Here is a 24,250-nt window from a genome sequence, read left to right as displayed (position 1 = left end):
ATTTGTTTTTTTTACATCAAAAATAAAAGCCTATAGGTACCTACGCCTACAATGTCATGTTATTTATACATTAAGATAACACATTTCCGTGTTTTTATTATAAGTTAACGCGTGAAAGTGGGATAAATGTTTATCACTTCACATGCAAGCTTCGCCATAAAGTACCTAAAGGGCATTCTGATACTATGAACTTTAAACAGTTATATGCCTCAGTTTATTTTACAGTGGTATCGATTTTATCAAAGGGTATGTAAATTTATTTATATAAGCAAAACCAAAGACATAAAATCAGTTTTAAGATAAATCTATGTGAATACATTTGCATGGCGGTCTATTGACCCATTTGAATAGCTGATTGTTTTCATGTATTTAGAAATGTGTTGTCGCTATACAGTTCCCATACAATCATACAAACGTTGGTAGTAAACAGTAATTCATAATTCAGTTTTTTGTTAGCGAATTACCAAACGCTAATTATAAACATTCCAATAAACTTATTGCGCGTTTTATTTGAAAGTAACTAAGTATAGTTCGGCAATAATTTTCGCACTTCCTACTTCTTAATAAGATGACAAAGAGCATTGTGAGCGTGGGACATTTTGAACTAAGAAGCGTTATGTGTTTAATCGAACGTTTTGTCGGTCTCTTTGTTTCCGGAATTGTTACGTTGTTAACTGTTTTATGGTTATCAAAGCAGACTTTGATTAAGCTTTGAACTAAGACAATTGGTTTCAATTTCCTAGATTTAAAGACACGTTTGTGTGTGACGGATGTTTAGTTTTTCTGGTCACCGCTAAAGGAAGTACCTATCACACAGATTAAAAAATCATTACATGAGCGTGAGTTGTGTGAAAGTATGCTGTATTTAGCTTGTGCCCGCGACTTCGCCTGCGTGGTCGTGCGTGCCCGCGACTTCGTATGATGATGATGGTTGATAAAATCTACCATGTCCTTCCCCGGGCATCAAACTAACTCGATGCCAAATTTGATCTACATTATATAGGTTCAGTGGTTTAAGCGTGAAGCGGTAACAGACAATATTAGTAAGGATTCTATTAGTAATGATCTACAAAAATTGTCACGCATATTGGGTCGCATACGGAGAAAAGTAACATATTTGCTACTCCTACAAAATTGTAAAGAAGTCCATTCTATTCCACCATTCCCCACAAAAGCTCTTGATATTCCTTGATATCGTCGAAACTATTCATCAGACGAAAACCATTACCAGAATGAATGGAAACCGTTTCCAAAAGAACGGTTTAATTACTACAATTTAGCAGTAATTTGCGATATAAAGCAGTAATTTCTGTCGAACACGATCGAAAGGAAGCCAAGTTCAAGGCGCGGTGGGCCCGGGCCGTGCGCAGAATGAAGATGCTTTGTGAAAAAATGGAACCGTCGGCGAAATCGAAAGTGACTTGCGGTGCAAACGCATAAAACAAGCGATTCGAAAAAATAAATTTGACATCAACAAAGGAATCGCATATATATAGACTTCAAATTTTATTTCTTGAAAACCTGGCGGCCTAGCCAAGGTGACGATCGCTAACGCTTCGCCATCGAATCGCTTTGTGTCTCTCTATCACTCTTCCTTATTAATGTGACAGTGACAGTTGCGTTTCGATCGCTACGAAGCGTTAGCGATTGGCATGTTGGCTACGGGGCCTGAATCTCAAGGAAGATTTCTATCAGAAATAAATGAAAACGTCACCATTTATTTTTAATCTTTTTAATCTGAAATGATTTATGTAAAAAAACTTGCTAGAAAACAAGACCCAGGAATAGGATGGAAATGACTCATTTGGTCGGCTTTTCTACGTTAAATCAAAAAACATAAAATATAAAACTAGTTCCAGCGGCTGCCACTGGCATTAATGTTTGACATTCCAAAGAGTACGTGTGTTTGTGACAATCAGCGCCACTTCTCCCTCCAATGACTTCGCAACTTGCCAATCTAGCTTAATAAATATCGGGAGGTCACATTGTACTGACAGTACTAATAGCATTTCGATATCCCCAGTAGTAACCAATTTCGTTTTCACTGTCACAAAAGAAAGCACACCTCCACCCGCTACCTCTTCTCACTCGTGACCGAGTAGAGTAGTAGAGTATGCTTGCCGGTACGTGACTAGCAAATCTAGCAATACCCCGACCCGATCTCAAACTAGAACAACATTGCCTTTATTTATTACATCAGGTTGTACAATCACAGCCGAGATGCAACTGGTTGGCAAACTAGTCTTTTATAACTTTATCGGTGCTTAAGCAACGTTTAAGTAGAGCGTACTTAGCGTACCGAGGTGGGAACGGGTTTATTGATGTAATGTGATAGTAAGATAGTTTAATGGCCGCTTTAGTGTGTAATTTTGATAATTATATGAAGGTTTATTTGTACAAAACGGAGTCACAAATACGCGGTTATTTTTATCCAATAACGCGACCGAACGTGTTTAATTTTTCCCTACTTACCGAAATGCTAGAAGACTGACACTTGAAAAAACAAATAATGAAAATTACATATAAAAAGCTTTATTTGCTAAAAACATGTTTTCGTAATTACAGCAATAACAAAGCAAAATAGTAGACTTCTACGTCTACTATTTTGCTAGGTAGATCCTTTTTCTCATAGCGTACAGTGTAAATAGCTACTTGTACTACTAATACTACGTGAGGAACCGAGGAAAGGCATACGTAAAACCGGATAATCAGGCGTTTAGAGGAAGATACCTTTACCCTTGCTCGCACTAGGACGACACCTAAGTTGAGCCCGAACTTGGAAATGCGAAAACAATTATAAAGTTAAGTTAAAAAGCCAAATGGGTATTTAAATAAATATGTACAGTGTGGAAAGATAAGTCGGGCCCTGGAGGGAAACTACCTTAAATCCTTAAGCTGGCTCATTTTACTTAAAGGACACATTCCTTTATTTTTAAAAAGAAACAAAACTGCATTCAAAGATTTTCTAAAACTCGCTTGCCTCGCCCGGGACTCGAACCAACTAAAATTAAAAAAACAAACACTCCCTATTTTATTATACTAATCGATAGTATTATTATTCAGGATAAAATTTCTCTAACAAACATTTGGTCTTACTCTGGAAAGTGAACATCTAGTACTTACTGTTCACTTTCAACAAGTAAAAGACACAATTGAACGCTTGATCTTGGAAATAACAGATGGTGCACCTGCCCTCAACAGTAGAATTGCCAGGGCTTACCTCAATGAAAATTTCAATGTCTGGATGGGTACAAACGGGACGATTAGATGGCCTACAAGAAGTCCAGACCTGACGCCCATGGACTTCTTTTTATGGGGTCATGTAAAAAATGTTATTTATGAAACTTGCTATACAACCGTTCAAGAGCTAAGGGTTGCGGTAGAAAATTTTATTAGGGGCATACACCATAACACTTTGCCACTTTGCTGAAGGCTACAAGAAATGAATTTCAACGGCGACTAATTTTGTGTAGCCGGAACGAGGGGGCTCATTTCGAACAATTTATCAGTTAAATAATTTAAGTGTAACAAATTGATAGTAAAATAAAGTTAATGTTAGATTTAACGATCATTTTTATTTTTAAGACCAAATGTTTGTTAGAGAAATTTTATCCTGAATAATAATACTATCGATTAGTATAATAAAATAGGGAGTGTTTGTTTTTTTAATTTAAGTTGGTTCGAGTCCCGGGCGAGGCAAGCGAGTTTTAGAAAATCTTTAAATGCAGTTTTGTTTCTTTTTAAAAATAAAGGAATGTGTCCTTCAAGTAAAATGAGCCAGCTTAAGGATTTAAGGTAGTTTCCCTCCAGGGCCCGACTTATCTTTCCACACTGTAGACTAGAAGGTAAAGGTTAATAATAAATGGGTAATCATACACTTAGTACCCTTCACTACATCTTATAAAACAAAGTCTCCCACCGCGTCTGTCTGTCTGTGCTGTGTTCGCGATAAACTCAAAAACGACTGAACGGATGTTCATGCGGTTTTCACCTATCAATAGAGTGATTCTTGAGGAAGGTTTAGGTGTATAATTGGTTAAGGTTTACTCGCGCGAAGCCGGAGCGGGTTGCTAGTCTATTATAAAACCAGGTTATCTTACCAACCGTCTAAGCAAGGACCGGAAAACCCCTCTTTACGCTTAATCCTATCCATTCGGTAACCCAATCAATTCGGTTACCTTATCATTCGGTAACCCTATCATACTGTTACCTGCGGTCTCAGCATGGTTCCATTTTTATCGACTATCACTATGCCCGTCACTTTCGCACTTACATACTTGTTAGAACGTGACAGGCATGGTGACAAATGATAAAAATGCGACCGTGCTACTAGGGCTGATTGTAACGGTAAGCTTATTGAAACGGTAACCTTAACCGTTAACCGAGTTAATCTCAAAACCCCATCGCGTTAGGGTTTTTGTTAGGGGTTTTTAACCGGTTTTTATTCAGTTATGGTAACCTTTATTATCGGTTGCTTATTGGTTTGCTACATTCGTATTTAGTGATGTGCCGTCAGTCAAATACTAAGAAAAATTGTTAATAATAAATTAACTACATATTTTATAATAGTTTATTTTGTTATTTTTGTCAATTTTCTTAATTTTGCTTATTTTAATGTTTTTGTTTATTTTATTTATTTTTTTATTTTGTTTATTTTACTTATTTCATTTATTTTATTTGTTATTAATTTTGTTAATTTTATTAATTTTATTTATTGTATTTATTGTATATATTGTATTTATTGTATTAATTTTAGTTTATTTACTTTATTTATTTTATTTATTTTATTTACTTTATTTACTTTATTTACTTTATTTACTTTATTTACTTTATTTACTTTATTTACTTTATTTACTTTATTTACTTTATTTACTTTATTTACTTTATTTACTTTATTTACTTTATTTACTTTATTTACTTTATTTACTTTATTTACTTTATTTACTTTATTTACTTTATTTACTTTATTTACTTTATTTACTTTATTTACTTTATTTACTTTGTTTGAGAACGGGACAAGTAGGTACACAATTTTGGGATAAATAATTATTTGTCAGTTTGTCCAGACAGCACTAACCTTTCTCCAGGGCTTGTGATCCGCACAGAGGACTCGGCCAGGGCACAGGATTCTTCCAGGTATCCGAAATTCACAATGTTCGCGGAGCACCACACAGGCGTTTAGGTGCATGTCTTATTTCGTCTGTCTGTAGGTGTCAACTAATTAGAGGACCGCGCGGGCCGGGGGTGTGGGGGGAGACAAATCTGCATGTATAGACACATGTATAGGTAGTATTTTGAACATACTTTATTTACTTTATTTATTTTATTTATTTTATTTATTTTATTTATTTTATTTATTTTATTTATTTTATTTATTTTATTTATTTTATTTATTTTATTTATTTTATTTATTTTATTTATTTTATTTATTTTATTTATTTTATTTATTTTATTTATTTTATTTATTTTATTTATTTTATTTATTTTATTTATTTTATTTATTTTATTTATTTTATTTATTTTATTTATTTTATTTATTTTATTTATTTTATTTATTTTATTTATTTTATTTATTTTATTTATTTTATTTATTTTATTTATTTTATTTATTTTATTTATTTTATTTATTTTATTTATTTTATTTATTTTATTTATTTTATTTATTTTATTTATTTTATTTATTTTATTTATTTTATTTATTTTATTTATTTTATTTATTTTATTTATTTTATTTATTTTATTTATTTTATTTATTTTATTTATTTTATTTATTTTATTTATTTTATTTATTTTATTTATTTTATTTACTTTATTTATTTTTTTAATTTTATTAATTTTGTTTATTAAACATAACCTAACCATTGTTCATTAATTTTTGTCATAAGCATTTATTTATTTAATTTTATTGTTAAACATTTTTTTTTACTCTATTAAACATTTAGAAGACCTGACGTATTTTCCTTTAGGTATATAGTTAAATGTTCCCAAGTTTTAATTCAGGCGTTCTGGGTTTCTGGCTTATATTGATATAGCTTGCATTTTTATACTACATACATTACTACTTAATTCCTTTTACTCTTTCGGGTTTAAAAAAATCCCGTGAATTGGAGAAGAAAGTTTTGTTGGAATGTAAAAAGCATACTAAGTCTCAAGTCTCAGAGTTGGACTAAAAATAACTTGAATAAGAAGAAGAATAAGAACATACATTTTATTCTTATTCCAATCGATTTGAATAAGAATAATTCTTACACTCGTTATTTTAGAATAAAATAAAAGTTAATAAATCATGTCACTTTTATTTTATTAAATGAAAAATAAAAAACGGAATATTTATTCCAGGTGTAGGATTATTCTAAATAACGTTTTATTCAATTAGAATGTTAACTATAGATAGATAGTAAAATGAATGTTCGGTATTAAAACCTTCTCCGTTTAGTTATATTGATTTTATACATTTAAAACATTGACATATTAAAAGAGTGTGACTTTTCTATTTAGATTTGCACCAAAAACATGTATTCTTTATTAATAAATAAGAAACAACGATGATACGTGTTTAAATATACAATACATAATCCACTTCAATTTCACCCCTCTTTTCAATGGTCGGATTGATTTGAATTTTTTTTTAGCGTAAAAGATTTTATTGTGATAGATAGGTACATTTTTTGAAGTCTTCGAAACGGTGATGATAATTTTATAATGAAGCTACATATAAAGTAAACTGCGAAATTATAATTATGATGGTTCAATGTATATTTCTTTGCGTATTAAGTATGTATGTATTTTGTTTATGATTCCTATCAGCCTTGAGGTCATAGGTGTGCTATCTCTTTCACACCTACGGAAAGTGAATGAGATAGTAAATTACTGCAGGTAAGAAAAGAGTCCTACGCTTATCACTAGATTTGCAGAAAGTTGCAGGCGTGTTTCCACTTGAGACCGTCATTTATTACTCATTGGTAATAACAATAGGATTAAGTCGTGGCGTGGTGAATTCTTTGTCAGCATTTGCTAAACACGTGCGGCAAGCGTTGTGTCAAACGATATTAATATCTGTTAATTTCCGTCTAAATAATAAATGCAAATTTTAAATATCAGAAGAACTTTTAAAAACACCATAAGTCTTGGTAGTAACTCGGACACTGAAACCACATACTAAACATAATTCGAAAACAGAAAATAAACATGAGTATTTTCCCCATTTGTTCCTGCCCAACGTGACCGCCGCGATACATGAGGCGGGGACATATGGGAATGATTTAAATGAAGCGCCTATTCCCATCTGTGCCCGGCGGGGAGAAATAGGAATACACCATATCGAGCCATTCCTTATCCTACCTTTAAAAACATCTTTCTTAGGGTTCCGTACCCAAAGGGTATAAACGGGTCCTTATTACTAAGACTCCGCTGTCCATCTGTCTGTCACCAGGCTGTATCTCATGAACCATGATAGCTAGGCAGTTGAAATTTTCACAAATAATGAATTTCTATTGTTGCTATTACAACAAATACTAAAAACAGCATATAATAAATATCTAAGTGGGGCTCCCATACAACAAACGTTATTTTTTTGTTGATTTTTGCGTAATGGTGCGGAACCCTTCCTGCGCTAGTCAGACTCGCACATGGCCGGTTTTTTTTATTCATAGCAGCTGAATTGTACCTGATGATTTAGATCACATTAAAAGAAATACGGGTATCGTCCAATACCAAGACTATGCGGCAGTAAATTAAATTTGTAAGATTTTATTGCATAAAATCAGGTATAAATTAGACAAGAAACATAGTAGTTTAATGTTTAATCTAGGAATATTATTTAGAATATAAAATCATGATCTTGGGGCACGGCAGTGCCCCCGCCAAGTCGAGCGCGAAGCAAACACTGCCGTACCATCCTTTACTGGAACCATTTCGCCGCATTTTCAGGCCCCTATTTGAGAACCTCTGGATAAGACCAGAACGCAGAAATTTTCGTCATCCAGTAAGTTATAATCACATACTTAAAATCCAATTTCAAGTCTGTAGGTCATTTAGTTCCGAAGTTAAGCGAAAGCAAAGTTTCGCATTTATGACACTCATTCACTCATGATCATCAGAATAGAACTAGTACTTCCCATAAACTCAGAGAGCTGAAATTTGGTACAGAGTTAGGGTTTAATGGCCACATAAAGGGTACACCTAAAAATATTGCAATATCACTCACGTTTTAAAGATCTAAGAACTGCATAAGTAAGTTTGTAATCCCATATAAATATATGATATTACAAATTTACTGTTGCAGTTCATAAATGAAGATATATTTAGTTATGATATGTGTATACATAGTATGGGTATGAGTACCCGAAAAGAAGGACTGCCTACAAAAAGAGATGAGATCCCTTAAAAAAACATTATATGTAAAAAGTTGCAAGTCTCGCAACGCTTTTACTACAAAAAAGTTTTGAGATGTAATGTGAAACCAAGTCGGTTATTTCAATCAGTGCCAGGGGGTATTAAAACCGTATCAATAAGATATCTTTAATTTGTAATACATATAATGACTTGGCAATCGCACATAATGCTTTACTCGTACCGTACTCGTAAATATGTGTAATGCTCAAACTGCAATTAGCGCTAGCGTTATGTTCAATTAGAATTATTTTAATAGGTGACGATGATCCTTTTGCCATTATGCAGCCGTGCGATGGCCAAGTCATTATACGTATTACAAATTAAAGATATCTTATTGATACGGTTTTAACACCCCCTGGCACTGATTAAAATAACCGACTTGGTTTCACATTACATCTCAAAACTTTTTTGTAGTAAAAGCGTTGCGAGACTTGCACCTTTTTACATGTAATGTTTTTGATGGGATTACATTTATTTGATTAAGAATTATTCTTATTCAATTTTTTCACATACTAATTATTTCCGATCAAATTTATTTAAATAATTTTGACGGGAATAAAATCAACATGATTTTATTCTTAGGAATTCTTATTTAAATAATGATTTTATTCTTGAATGACCAACACTGCTTACTAAGTATGTATGTATCTATTTAATTTAAACAAAACTATTTCACCTAGCAATGTTATAGATACCCAATAAATATAATGAATTCTGGTATTAATGAAAGATTTGAAGTATTAAAATAAGTTTATTTATCACTGCTATAGATATATATTTTCTGATCGCTGCATTAAGCGGTACAAGGTAAATTACGGCTTTTAGCTCATACAAACTCACCGCATATGAAAACATTTTAAACTAAAGTCTATTTTTTTATTCGGTAGACTAAAATGACATTTCATAGTATGAATGAACATCATGTGTCATTTCATTTCATACTGTGAAATGTCATTTTAGTCTACCGGATAAAGAATAGACTTTAATTGCTTATTATAAAATAAGCTCGTAATAACTAGTACATATGTCATTTGTTAACAATGGTAAAATATCTACCACAATCCACTAGCGCATGTATCTTTATCACAAAGTGATTTTTTTAATCACTCTATCTCTATTCTCTGGAATCTAAAGATAAATTATACCTAACTATGTACCAGTAAAATTACTAGTTAGGTAAAAATTTTTCTTTAAATCAGTCTTTAATCTGTAGGTACATACCAAGTGTGAACCCGAAAATAAAAATAATAATCTAAGTAGCATAAAATATAACTATGTAAATAATAGCAGATATTACTAGGATAGGATGTTGTTTACTTGCAACCCCTTTTCTAAACATTTCTAAACTAGAATTGCTCCGAAACACAACAATAGGAACACACAGGTATAAAGATAAACAAAGGAATAACCACGCTGCCTGCGGCTGTCGCTCCAAAATAATACTGTAATCGCTCACTTATGTTTTCAACTTTAGCTTAAGGACTCAAAGTGCAATATTGTTTGAATTGACAATAAGCGAAGTTACCGGCAAAAAAACTTGTTTGTGCTGGAGGCTTCATAGACCGCCCATGCCAACCACGGTTATTCAATAATGAGTTGAATTTAAGTCTGCGTAAAGATTACAATCGTTTGAACTGGTTCAAAACCTTATTATGAGGTAACAGAATCGACTGGGTTTTTATTTCGGTTACCGGTAACAGGGGTTAACTCGATCTGATACGGTTACCGAATCAAAGTGTTACCTTATCAGACGGTTACCGTTATGGTAGGGGTTTTTATAACCACTTCTAAAATAACCCTATGAAAAACCCCGGTTAAGGTAACCGGTTCCGGTCCCTGCGTCTAAGTTATGTTGTAGGGCCGTAACCAGATTAGATTAGTATTTCCGTTAATAGCCTATTGCGCATTATTATCCAATAGTTATCCGCTAATCCGACGTAGCTAATAGATTCGACACCGAGACAAGCAAGCGAAAGCGGAGATTAGTGGGTCGAAGATCAATGAAGGTCTTATGCAAATAAATGTTCCAGCTAAGGTGAGATGGCGCCACTATTTATTAAGTTCAGTGGTGCGTTATGTTTGGGTATTAGCGGGACATGTCCACAAGCCAAATAAATGATCCTCAAGAAATTATAGGGGAATCATATTACGAACGATTGCACCTTTGCACCCCGCTGGTACTACACGTACCTACTGTACGTAGCTAGGGAATCGTAGCTAAAACAATTGCATATTTCCGATACAGGAAACGTCAGTTTTTTTGACAACCTAAACACCCGTCTCGAGTATCCGTCTGCACTATAATTTTCATGTTCCTTGCGATTTGCAATAGGTTGCCGTTTTCGGTTCAACAACCACATGGTTTTGCAACTTTATGTCACGCTGCGCCGTTACGATGCGTGTTAGCGACCGTTACATAATGGATATTTGTGTCACGGCTAATTTGTGAGTGCTCATGTGTTACATTGTTATAAACAATGGCGGGCATAGTTAATTATTTTGGAAGAATGATATACCTATTAAATGATACCTTCAAGGAGCTTAACGCGTGTGGTTTTTGTTATATATCTATAGCAAATTGAGTTTAAGAACAAACATACCATTAATTTATTATGTTCTCTACTGTCCTGCCCAAATCAACATGATAAGATACCTAAACCTATTCTATCAAAATGATCGCTTAATGTTAGGGTAAACAAAATAAACTCTATTAACGATGAAACAAGCGAATCGTCCCTCCGTGCGGTTATCCCGGTTGTATTCCCAGCTACTTTTACTAGAGTCTGTGCGGAAAGAGAAGAGTCATGAAATGTAGGGGAGCCCATACATTCTACGACTCTTCTCTTTCCGCACAGGCCCTACTAAGGTACTTGACCCATGTAAGGCCCAGTGCTAGTGGCACACTCCTCCTTTCGCATTCTCGGCTCCGTTCGGCGCAGCATTGCTCCGAGCAATTATTAGGGTTGGCACAACTTGACGTCCCTTGGCTTGCACGACCACAGATACGATAATGACTCGAATTTTAATAAAAAGTTAGTGGCTCGCTTCCTAAATGTTTTTAGAGGCAACGTAACGTTCGTGTGCAAGCTGGTTCGGTAACCGACATGTCTGCTTAGCCGACTTTGCAGTATCGCCGAGTTATTAATAAGTCTAATTGCTTTCTTTTAATTGCGGAATTGGTACACTAAGTGAATTCGTGTTATTAGGTATTGTAGAGTTGGCAAACGTAGAGTTAAATATATTGCAACACAGCTTTTTAACCTCAGGAAGGTATTGCGCTGGGTTTGTACAATTTGGCTGTCATTAATTCATTATGTATGGTCTGTGCGGAAAGAGTAGAGTCGTGGAATGTATGGGGCCCAATACAATCCACGACTCTTCTCTTTCCGCACAGACTCTTTATGGTTGATTTTGACTGTTATGCTGATTGTACGTGTAGCTGTAGACAGATACAGCATAAAGCAGATTAACAATGAATAAAGCGAAGAATGAACTGACTAAAGTCACTGACCAGGAAATTTTGTACAAATGAAAATTAAACGTAAACATTACAGGAAACATGCCATGCTATTACAGGAGACCAAGCTAACTCTGCGTAGTGTTTGCAATGACAGAGTATGGCAGTGTCATTTTACTAGGAAAATATGCCGCTTCAGACCAGAGCAAAGTTAGACGGATACTAAAATCTTTTTAAATACCACATTACTTGTAATCGGCTCTGCAAGTCCATGCAAGTGCGTACAGCGTGAAGTAAATAATAATATAACAAAAGGTGTTAATAGCAAAACGATTCCTATTTATACGTCGGCCAGCCCATTAGTCAAACAGGCGTTCAATAAATATTGACGATCACGCCTTCTTGTGTGCAAAGCACACAATACAAAGCAAAGCAAATACGGCGTATCGTGGGAATTAGAACGCATTTATACACTGATATCTGATATGTCTACATTATAATTAATACGACTTGAAAACGTGAAATCAAAGTTCAATTTAAATTTTTCAACTAAATTATAAGTATTAAAGCAAAGATTTAATGTATAATTCGTTCGTACATTATGTGGTAACTCTGTACGCAAAATATTTTCGAAAATACTTTCTATTTCAGCTGGAGAAAAATTATGCGAAAAGAGTTTTATTAAATGCGTATAGATAACATTACATTAGGACAATCAATTATTATGCGACGAGATACGACCCCATACCAAGGTATATATACAGTGTGGAAAGATAAGTCGGGCCTGGAGGGAAACTACCTTAAATCCTTAAGCTGGCTCATTTTACTTAATGGAGACATTCCTTTATTTTTAAAAAGAAACAAAACTGCATTCAAAGTATTTTTCTTTTTTTCTTCAATTTGGCTTGTCTAAAAAAATCTTGAGTACTAAATATTACATTTTATGGATATTTTGTACGACAGACGAGTGTAAGACCTAATGTTTCTTGGAGAAATGTTATCATTAACATTAACTGTATCGACTAGTAGAATAAAATTGCGAGTTTTTATTTTTTGGAATTTTTAGTCGGTTCGAGTCCCGGGCGAGGCAAGCGAGTTTTAGAAAATCTTTGAATGCAGTTTTGTTACTTTTTAAAAATAATGGAATGTCTCCTTTAAGCAAAATGGGCCAGCTTAAGGATTTAAGGTAGTTTCCCTCCAGGGCCCGACTTATCTTTCCACACTGTATATATTTATTTATTTATTTAGAAGTTTAATTCAGGCAACAAGGCCCATATTACAAATACCTTACAGACTAACATACATATGTATTTTATAGACTAAACACTAGTTATTTAGTCGATAAAACGGCGTGGCTCCGTTGCATCGGCTGCTCCTGTGTCGGATTCGGCAGTTTGCCCCGGAACCTCCGAAACATATGTTATATGTAATGTATTTTAAACATTAACTCTGTGGTCCATTTGAGAAGTATCTATTAGCCAACCTAGAAATGACCAAGTTAGGGCTTAGATTAGAATACATTATATAAGAAGTTGTATTGGAGAATGTCACGACAGTTTCGTTACGTAGGTTCGACGTTTAAAAACATCATCTATCAAGTCTAGATACAAGCCCTTCCTAGTTACCTCAGACTGCCGCACCTACCACCTTATGTATCGCTTGCGCAATATTGTATGAAAGGAGTTAGGTTTGTGTTTTATTATTACCATATTTGTTGTTTGAAGTATCAAAACACTATAGCCCTAGGATCTAGGGCCTAGGTACTTAGCTAAAATGCGCTATCTCAAAATAAAAATCATTGCTAAGGGTCACACCACATTAGCGTATTTTGAGCGTCGGCGTCTAGTCAGCGCTATGGAAAATGGCGTCGCTGCGCAGTTGCTCCAACGTTGCGTCGAGCAGCAGCCATAGTGATGACTAGACGCCGACGCTAGTGTGAGGTGGCTCTAACTTATACTTTAGTTTCTATAGCTGACAATTCCATTTCAAAATCATATTTTGTTATTGAGATAGCGCTATTTGGCTTAGGAGGGCGCTAGGGTAGTAAAGTCTGGGAATTCTACCTCGTGTTCTCAAGATATACCGTGCCTTATAAATAGTTTGCGAATTACTTCATGATAAAAAAAAACTCTTTCTAAACCTGAAACAAGACTTTCTAGGCTAAGTCTTCCTATCTTTACAAATTGATGCTATAGTTCGTTTTTTTTAGCATTAGAAAGAACTTGAAAGAAGGTAAGCGATTTTGACATGTCTTTTAATTGAAAAACACTTTTTAAAAATCAATAACTATTAGGTACTTATGAAAGCAGAAGACTATATAAGATCGTATTAGATTCATAATTGTTACATATTTACCGTAACTTATTTTTAAAATGTGTTTTTCAATTAAAAGACACATCCAGATTGTTTACCTTATTTCTAATGCTAAAAAAACCGGCCAAGTGCGAGTCGGACTCGCGCACGGAGGGTTCCGCACCATCAACAAAAAACAAGGAAAAAATACGGTCACCCATCCAAGTACTGACCCCGCCCGACGTTGCTTAACTTCGGTCAAAAATCACGTTTGTTGTATGGGAGCCCCACTTAAATCTTTATTTTATTCTGTTTTTAGTATTTGTTGTTATAGCGGCAACAGAAATACATCATCTGTGAAAATTTCAACTGTCTAGCTATCACGGTTCGTAAGATACAGCCTGGTGACAGACGGACGGACGGACGGACGGACAGCGGAGTCTTAGTAATAGGGTCCCGTTTTTACCCTTTGGGTACGGAACCCTAAAAAAACGAACTATATCTGTATTTTGTTTGTTAAAAGCAAGGCGGTATAATCTCTCTACTTCGCTCTTCAATGGTAAGAACTACCTTACGGCACTAATGGCGTTATTCATAAACGCATTACAAGCCTGAATTAACTATGAATCGTTTGTCTTTATCTGTCATTTAAGTATAGAAAGGGATAAAACTGAATGTAACTAATTCAGGCTCTAAAGTTTTATGAATAAGGGGATAATCGCTTGCTGTAAGATAAGTCACCATGTATTGAAGATTAAATAATAAACAAATGTCCTTAGACGTTAGATGTACTCAAGCGCCGCTTGCGCAACACTTCATGTGTCTGCTGTTATTACTTATTAACCCTTAATCAAATACCGGGAAATTATTTCCCACTTCATTCTAATTTACGAAATATTTTTTATCTTTTTAATGGCAGCACTCAGCGATACCAACCATACAGATTTAAAATCTTAGTAACATTTTGAATTTGAAAAATGGCAATACTTTTCTACTGGCAGCCATTTGTGACCATACGTCAAAGTCAATGTCAGTTGTCGTGATTTTTTGTGCAATATCAACCGTTTTTTTATTGTTTTGAGGTTAAGTGCGAAAAAAATCTTGTAAGTGCATACACTGAATACTATCATAAACTAGACTTATTTTCCCTGTGTTTTGTTTGAAAAGAATTGTGATAACGATATGATTTAGCCAATATTTTAAGGTTTTAGAAAGTGGGAAATTATTTCCCATTGTTTGTTCCGATTTACAAAAAAATGGTAGGTTTTATCAAGTGGGAAATTATTTCCCAGTGTTTGTTCTCCACCTAAATTTTAATTTGTTTCCATATATAAAAATATGTGGCCGTTTGTCTGTTACACAAAAAAATCTGTGCCCTTTATTGTTTTCTTTTTTCTTTTATTTATTTATTTGAATTTCTTTTTATTTATTTCTTAGATTTTCTTTTTATTTGTTTTATTTATTTCTAGTAAAGAGAAATGGAATAATAATCTTTCATTTGTATTCCCAACTTCTTGTAATAAGATAATAACAATCTTTCATTTTAGGCCTGCATGTTAATTTTTTTTACTGTTAGGTACTAAAAATCATACTTGAATTCCAAGCAAAGCCGCGGGGAGCTACTAACTAGTAAAAAGTTCGTAACCCTATCGGACAATGGGAAACTATTTCCCACTTCATTCAATATTTTGCTATTCCGTAACGGATAACGGGAAATTATTTCCCACCGCAAAACCCCCCTTTACCCCCCACTAAAAAAAATTATACATATTTTTTCGTAATCTACGCACCCAAATTACCTAAAACCCATTCTTAGTTTTCAAAAATCTCATAAAAAGTGTTCCGTTTGATTAAGGGTTAAGCATATTCGAGGGGTTTTCCAATATTTCCACGTTACGCAACAAGCGTGCTCGTCGTTCTACTACTCGTCTATCGCGCGATAAAATTGCAGCGCATACTGTTGCAATTATTTATTGAAGTCCGGAATTATTTCGTGTACGGAAATAAGCAAATATCACTCGGACCGGGAAAAAATAAAAATATGTTAACCAAAAAAAGACGTGTAACGGTCAGCGGTCACTCGACCAATGATAAAGTTCCAATAGTTCCATAGATACAAAATGGCTTTATGATTGAATGGCTCATTGGCTGAATGACCTAAGAAGTCGTGTGTTTTTTACTCATGTCCTAGTCGTGTTTTTGGAGTACACACGTTCTCACCTTTAGTACGGACGGACCAATTTGATACAGACATATTCGCTAGCGTATGCGTAACTTGCTTTCTATCCATCTCGCTCGTACTCACATATTAGTGCGAGCACTGCGAGCGAGATGTATAGAAAGTAAGTTATGACAGGTGTAACTTCATTAGATCCAGAGGACATTGAACTTTTTTAAGTTTTCGATATTTTTTTTGTGTATAAAAAATTAAAACGGTAAGCGCTGGTGGCTTAGCGGTAAGAGCGTGCGACTTTCAATCCGGAGGTCACGGGTTCGAACCCCGGCTCGTACCGATGAGTTTTTCGGAACTTATGTACGAAATATCATTTGATATTTACCAGTCGCTTTTCGGTGAAGGAAAACATCGTGAGGAAACCGGACTAATCCCAATACGGGCCTAGTTTACCCTCTGGGTTGGAAGGTCAGATGGCAGTCGCTTTCGTAAAAACTGGTGCCCACGCCAATTACTGGGATTAGTTGCCAAGCGGACCCCAGGCTCCCATGAGCCGTGGCAAAAAATGCCGGGACAACGCGAGGAAGATGATGATGTGTATAAAAAATCAAAACCTGACTTATATTTCTTCTAAGCGAGTATGTACGAGTCTAATGCTATTATTAAGCTGACTAAAAAAACTTACCAATTTTGGCGCTGCTGAAGACAATCAACGCGTGCGTGTCGTCCACCCACTTGATCTCGAAGCCGGTGTCCTTGTACTCACTGAACACCGAGAACAAGTCGTTCGTCTTAAACTCACTAGGAAAGTCATACACTTCCACCACGTGGCCGAAGGTCTCGTCGTACGGACCGTTGAACAAGGCCTGGCCTCGGGTTTGGTATTGTTCGTAACTGTTTTTCGCCTTGCTTATGTGAACTTTCCCCACGGTTGAGGTGAGTTCTTCCAGTAGTGACGGGTCGAGGCATTCTCCGCTGTCGTCGAACACGGCATCCCAATCGTTTTCCTCGCGCTTTAATGAGACTTTAGCTTCTAGTTGTGGCTTTAGCTTCTTAGGTTCAGGTTCCTTTTTCTCTTCCTCGTTAATCGCTTCAGGCACAGGTCGTTCCTTCTCGCATTCTGCCTCGACCGTGTCAGATATAACTAGAACGTCTGAATCGAAGCTCTGTTTGATTATTCTCTTGTTGCTTCTATTAATTTCTTGAGAAGCTCGCTTCAACTCTTTCTCTTCGACATCCTCGTCTTTATCATATAAATATCCGTTATCTATAATATTGCTCTGGTTCGTTTCAGGTATGGCCATGTTTACATCGGACTCATTAGTCCTCCAGTCGTTGTCTTCGTTCGGGTATCTGACGAAATCGTTATAATAGTCGGGCGCGTACAGCCCGAGTTGTCCGTTGGCGAAATAATCTCCTATATAAAAACTACTATCGTCTATCTCGTTATAACTATTATCACTGAACGATATTGCACTATCACTATTTGGCACTTGGCAGACTGAAGGCACGGAGTCGTTCGGCGCCGGTGGGTCTATGCTGGGTGCCGTGGGCCTGGTGTTCCGGAGGTGCGGGGGGGTGTAGACGTTGCAGTAGGTCTTGTCGATGGACCGCCGGGGGGTGGTGGGCTGGGACTTGTCTTTGGTGGGCGACTTGGAGGCTTTTGGTGCCGGTCGCTTGGGGTCCGGCTTGTCCTCGGAGCAGTCTGCGGCGCGGAGAGCGCGGGGGACGTATACGGCGCGGTCGGGGCGACGAGGCTTCGTTGGACCGGATCTGTTCGAAAAAAATCCCATGTTACTTCGCTAATTTTATCATTCCACTTGAACGCTGCAAATACTCTTTCAACAACAATCCACCATCACACATTCAAATATTTCCATAAATCACCTTTAATTGTGATTCACCTTTGATTTGTGATAGAGGTGTGCCTCTAACCACCTCAACACACAATCGCAAACAAATCCTAATCAAACGCGCTGCAGCCACCGTCACGTCCTCGGGCGGTGTTACGAACCGCTCACGTAACGCAAGGGGGGCAAGGTCGGAATATTTCGACTGCGGCCCACTTCGCCGCGGCACCGTTTCGCAGCCGCCGTGTTTTGTTTGCGAGCGCGGTCAATGGGGTGAATGGATTATGCGGTTTGAGCTATTGGTTTGGAGTTGGTCTTTTGAGATTTTTGTTGAAATGAAAGCGCTTTTGTATGGGAGCGGAGACTAAAGTTTAAAGACTAGCTAGACTAATTACTGTGACTTAGAGTAGACACTGCAGTTTGTAATGTTGTGATGTCACAATAAATATCATGATGGGCAACACACGCATAACGTTCATCAGATTATAAGATTGTAATAGCGTAGGCGTAATTAATCTACGCAAACTTCCTTGATGAACTATAGTTTCGAAAACCGCAGAAACCGTAGATAAATGACTTTAGTAAGGTACTTATGAGAATAACTCCAAGCTGGAGGAACAAAAACAAGTAGTGACACAAAATGTCGACACCAAACCAACATAATTCAAGGGTGAAAGTCAGGCCAAAGAAGCCACGTTATTACACTTTTTTCTTCGACGTACACTATGTGCTTTCATACATTCAAGGTTTATCTAAAATTGTGGTTCGGATGCCAACCACATCAATTGTAAGCGTCGATTTCTATAGCATCCACCATAGCTTCGCCGCGAGAAAGATGAACATATAATTGCATGCGCTTGCATAATGGGAACGTCTTACAAATATTAAAGTGATAGTAAACAAAACCTTAGAAATTATTTACATTGAAACTAGAATAACTTTGTCCACTTTTATGGTTAATATCTGGGAGACCGAGCTTTGCTCGGAAAACATATAAAAACTCGAAAATGCGCGTTTTCCCAGAGATAAAACCTAGCTAGATCGATTTTTCGCCCCCAAAAACCCCCATAAAGCAAATTTCATCGAAATCGTTAGAGCCGTTCCCGAGATCCCCGAAATATATATACATATAAATAAATAAATATGCAAGAATTGCTCGTTTAAAGGTATTAGATAAGAAGGGATTTTGGGATACACGTATGACACATGATGTGGGCAATCTGCTTGACTTCCTTTCTACTGAGGCGGAGATATTCGGAGATGAGAGGAGACGCGCGGGAATCAACCAATAGCATTTGGTTGTAAGCCAGCGGAGCAGCAGATGTGGATTACGACCAGTGCTATTTATTGCTTGGGTGGATGTTAGGCGTCTCCAGGAATGATAGGGTAGGTTAGACTCGGAGTGAGAAACGCCAATAAGCTCCAAGAAAGTGAGTTGAGGTGGATAAGCAACAGAGCCCTTAGCTTCGCCTTACCGGGTCCAAACAGGAGGGGCGGTGGCGTAATGTCATCGCCAAAGATTTAAACGCCTGTGGGTTAGCGGACACCGATGTCCAGGATAGAGCGAAGTGGGAGGAAAAAAGCAGGAATGCGGACCCCGTCACAATACGGGACAAACACTAGGATGATGATGATGCTATTGGTTAGGAATCAACGACGTCTCTCATCTCCGCCTGAGTGGATAGGCAGCTTATGACTTCGCGACCTCAAAGGTATACAATTCTATGACCAGTGCAATCACTCGTGTGTACCTAATTATGAAAGTAAAGCGACAATCCACTTTGAGCACAATTGCATTGAAATTGCAAATATAGCGAGCACACAATTTGTCATGCCTGTCGTACTAATATCATCACTCTTAACTGCCATCGGTGAACCTTACGTCTTTGCAATACGGTTTAGAATGGTCTAACGGTGTCGATGATGGTGGCTCCATCACTCATCGTGGCATTTAAGCGATTAATGGCGGAGCGACCTGATATAACAAGTAACTAATTGTTTCATGACTGACCTACATATTGTATTTATTAATAATTGAAGCTATTTATATTACTAAGCGATTAGAATGCGGCTAAAGCAAGAAATAAAACCATTTTAAGTAGTTACCTAATTAACTAGAAACGTGTAAGACAACGTTCGTAAATATCTAGGAAAATTAAATTAGTTATCTTCACAAATATTTCTAGTTAAGTTGCGAAGGAAATGTTTTTTGAAAAGAAACAGTCCGACGAACTCCATATTTGATGGACACCCCAGCGTTTTTCATAGTTTGTTGTTGTCATGGTATAATAATATACTCCGCCTGGTACTCTCTTCCGAGATTCGCGAATGACCTAACTGTCACTTGCCTACGTCATCATGCTGTTTACAGGTTCTCAAACTTTAAAATGTGGGAGAATTTTAACCAACGGTGAAAATTATTTTAACGGCATTAATTTTAAGTTATTCATGTAGAAACATAGTAAAATAAAACAAATGTATACTGCCCTTTTCACCCCTACTCTTACAGTTCCGAATAGAACAGCCAACCATTTTCGTAACAAAACATTAATTACCAAGCTTACGACGTGAAAAGTTTGGAAAACACTGCGACTGCTGACACTGAGCGAGAAGGAAATAACAATTAACACGCGTTCGACAAGGATGACGGTCAGGGACAAAATGGCGGATTGTCAAATGTGACAGCGCTATCCTGTGTTGCCAGTAGTGTAAACAGAATTACCCGAACGTCTGAAATTTCTTTCGTGAATCGGAAGATATTGCTAACGAATAATTAAAAATGACGTGTTATTGTAAAATTTAAGATAAAATACAAATAAATGAAAATTATAAAATTATAAAGAAATATTTTAACTTATTAACCATAGATATAATGTACCCATGTAACATGTTATGTTGAAATAAAGTGGCAATGTTATTATGACGTAGGCAAGTGACACTCTGGGAAGAGAAGACCATGTTTTATTAGACCATGGTTGTTGTTATGTCAGGCAGCGCCACGAGTGTTAAAAATGGGAACTAAAAACTGTCAAAGCGGCGGCTAATGACTCGCTGTATTACATTACGGCTAGCCGTGTTGAAGAACGTATGGCGCCGAATACATTCCGGCGGATTCTCATTCAGCCGCGCGCATTCAATCCGGCTGATCGTTAAACCGCCGCATTTCAAAACGCCCGTTTTTGAAAACGGCTAGCCATAATGTAATACGGCGGATTATACGATCCGACTGCGACATATTCACTAATATGTTATATAGTCAGAAAATTAAAAAATAACCTTTCAGAAAATACTTCTCTTCGTAACTATATTTTACGTAAGTACCTTTATTTTTCTGTTTTCACCAATGATACGAAATTAATAAACAAAATATTTATAAAAACAAAAAAACTATCATATCACTTAACAAAACAAATATGCATCAATTTTCCAGTTTGGGTTCACTAACAATCTCTTTGTTTTTAGGTACTCTTTTCTTACACAATACTCATTGCAAAAGCAAACTTGCCCTTTTGCGTTAAAGTTCACATTTGAACACAATGCCAAATCGAGATATGACGAAATGAGTAATGTTAGTGTCAGTCGGACTGGCAATCGAGGCCGCGGGGTCAGGAATGACTGTCATTATGTCATCGGTGTTGACAGGCTTGTAACGGTTCAAAACTGTTACTGTCATCGTTGGTATGGTAAAGTAATTGAAGGGATGTTTACAAAAACAACATAACTGCTTAGAGCGGTTGACACTTTTTTAAGAACATTATTAATCGTTTTAGGTGTCAACCAGTGTAGTCAGTTATGTTGTTTTTGTAAACATCCCTTCAATTGCTTGGTAAGTGTTTTTAAGGGAAGGTTAATAGATTCATAACATTTTAGCAAGTCGCTACTGTGACATCATAGAACGACTACTAACTAATATGTCACCGCCGTTCGATTTATCGAGGTTCCACGGTATTAATATCGTATCGTAATGATTACAAAGTTTATGTGGGCAATCTGCTTGACTTCCTTTCTACTGAGGCGGAGATATTCGGAGATGAGAGGAGACGCGCGGGAATCAACCAATAGCATTTGGTTGTAAGCCAGCGGAGCAGCAGATGTGGATTACGACCAGTGAGTGCTATTTACTTCTTGGGTGGATGTTAGGCGTCTCCAAGATTGATAGGGTAGGTTAGACTCGGAGTGAGCTAGTCAATACTTATCGTGTAGCTAAAGATATCGCCGTTCGATTTATCGAGGTTCCACGGTATTAATATCGTATCGTAATGATTACAAAATTTATCTGTCTGGAAAAGATTAAACGATAAGAACTAAAAACCTGTCTTGGTCATTGTATTACATACTATGTATCTATGATTTGATGAGAACTGGTTTTATATTAACTAGTAATAAAGGAAGTGAATGCTAAAGTATTTAGTTACTGGTTAAATAATATTAAAAAAATACCTACCTGAACGTGTCGGAATGCAAACGTTACATGTCACAACTTAACTTTACATATTAGATATCACAGATTGTTGTAAAAATAAAAACATATTCACACAAATCACCAAACAACTTACTCGAAAATCTCAAGTTAGGACAAAATACTTTTTGTCTGAACCACTTTTCTGCGTCCCTTCAAATCTAACTTGAGCAGGTACAAAATACGTCCACGCGAGTGATTAAGCAAACTCAACTGCGACTCAGCATTGTTATTGTGAAATAATTGCTGTGTCAAAACGCTGGTTTTTCCTCCAAACCGGCGACGTAACTAAATATGTACTTCTGGTCATTGGTCGACCCTTTGTCGTTGGAATAAGATTCGTAATTGGCCAATTAACTGTATTGATGGTATGACGCGTTATCGAGGCTAATAATGTCGGCGTAAACAATCGTTCATACCAATGTAGGTACTTTAAATAAAAAAGCGTTTTTTGAAACATGTGGTAAATGGTAAAAATACATGTGGTGTGATGCCACCTGTAAGTAGCACAACATGTTTATGTTTAGGTATTTGCACAACATGCCAAGCATCTGCGTACCTATATTTATAAAATCCGTAACGATTGTAAAACACCACTTGAAAAGAAATAGCAACAACACACTATAATATTCCAAAGTTATTTACACTATTCAAATGAGCATCACTTTGTGTTATCGTCACTAAAACTGGTATATATGTCAGCTGTTCATTAAATAAGATAACGCCTACGACCACATCCAAATACAATCGATTATCTAGTCGTGAAATCCCTTACATCTTGTATGCCATGAATAAATGTTTTTTTCTATGTATTTCCCTTTAGACCCTTGAGTATTACGCGGACGGGTCAGGTTAAGTAACCTTTGGGTCAGCAATGACAACCAAATGCCGTTCCGCTCTCCTCACATGTCATCCAACACACAATACTTTACATCAATATTCACGACACAGGATACAGGAAAAGGCGCAAATGACTCACTAGTTCAAATCTCCAATCAATCCAAACAACAATCCAGTGGAAAAATCACAAGAGTTCCACACTCATCCATAAAACTACGAATAATCTATACTACAAGATTTGCAGTTTACAAATCGATAAGAAAACTCACAGTACACAATCACTGGTCAAGGCCGTCATGCGTAATCAGCAACAAGCACGCACGTCCGCGCGCGACGGCGTGTGCAGTACAATTGGAGGAAGTACCTGATCTTTCCTTGAGGCTGCGCGGGCGCCGGCTTGCACCCCACCGCTGCGTCTGCAACGGATAATCAAGTTATCTTTCTGGTGGATCAAGTTATCTTTTTGCACTGTGTTGTGTTGTATACAATGGGAAACATACGAATGTGTCCTAAGATGAGTTTGAATTTGAAATGTGTGGATTCAATATCATCTTGGCAGATAGAGCTTGATATCATCATTTGGAGATACAGTAGGGCTAATAAAACAGAAAAAAAACAACTCGTAAAGAAATAAAAAAAAAATATATACAATACAACACACCCGACCAGAGTAAACCGGTATCGTGAGTATGAATACGTGAGCAACACAACTCTGTAGTATTACATCAATGCAGTGAACGTTCCCTGTGACTGGAATCGCGGTTGCATTAGGCTTAGACCGGCTT

The 24,250-nt window shown here is 36.4% G+C and overlaps 1 protein-coding gene across 3 annotated transcripts in view; it reads right to left on the bottom strand.

Annotated features, from left to right (window-relative positions):
* LOC134656949 (uncharacterized) overlaps nucleotides 1-24,250 on the bottom strand; it is a 42,476-nt gene that overhangs the window by 5,446 nt on the left and 12,780 nt on the right. For 2 of the 3 annotated variants that reach the window (XR_010097568.1, XM_063512609.1), the window contains exons 4-5: nucleotides 23,830-23,881; nucleotides 17,002-18,089 (exon numbers count right to left, since the gene is read on the bottom strand). Coding sequence is in view for 1 of the 3 variants with exons in the window: in XM_063512609.1 (XP_063368679.1) it covers nucleotides 17,002-18,089; nucleotides 23,830-23,881 (1,140 nt within the window). In the remaining 2 variants the exon portion in view is untranslated. Of the gene's footprint in view, nucleotides 1-17,001; nucleotides 18,090-23,734; nucleotides 23,882-24,250 lie in introns of those variants that run through there. The other variant, XR_010097569.1, reaches the window with a different exon arrangement.

The sequence above is a fragment of the Cydia amplana genome, chromosome 1 (genome assembly GCF_948474715.1).
Source record: "Cydia amplana chromosome 1, ilCydAmpl1.1, whole genome shotgun sequence".
Classification (NCBI taxonomy): domain Eukaryota; kingdom Metazoa; phylum Arthropoda; class Insecta; order Lepidoptera; family Tortricidae; genus Cydia; species Cydia amplana.
This window is presented reverse-complemented; position numbering and strand designations above follow the sequence as displayed.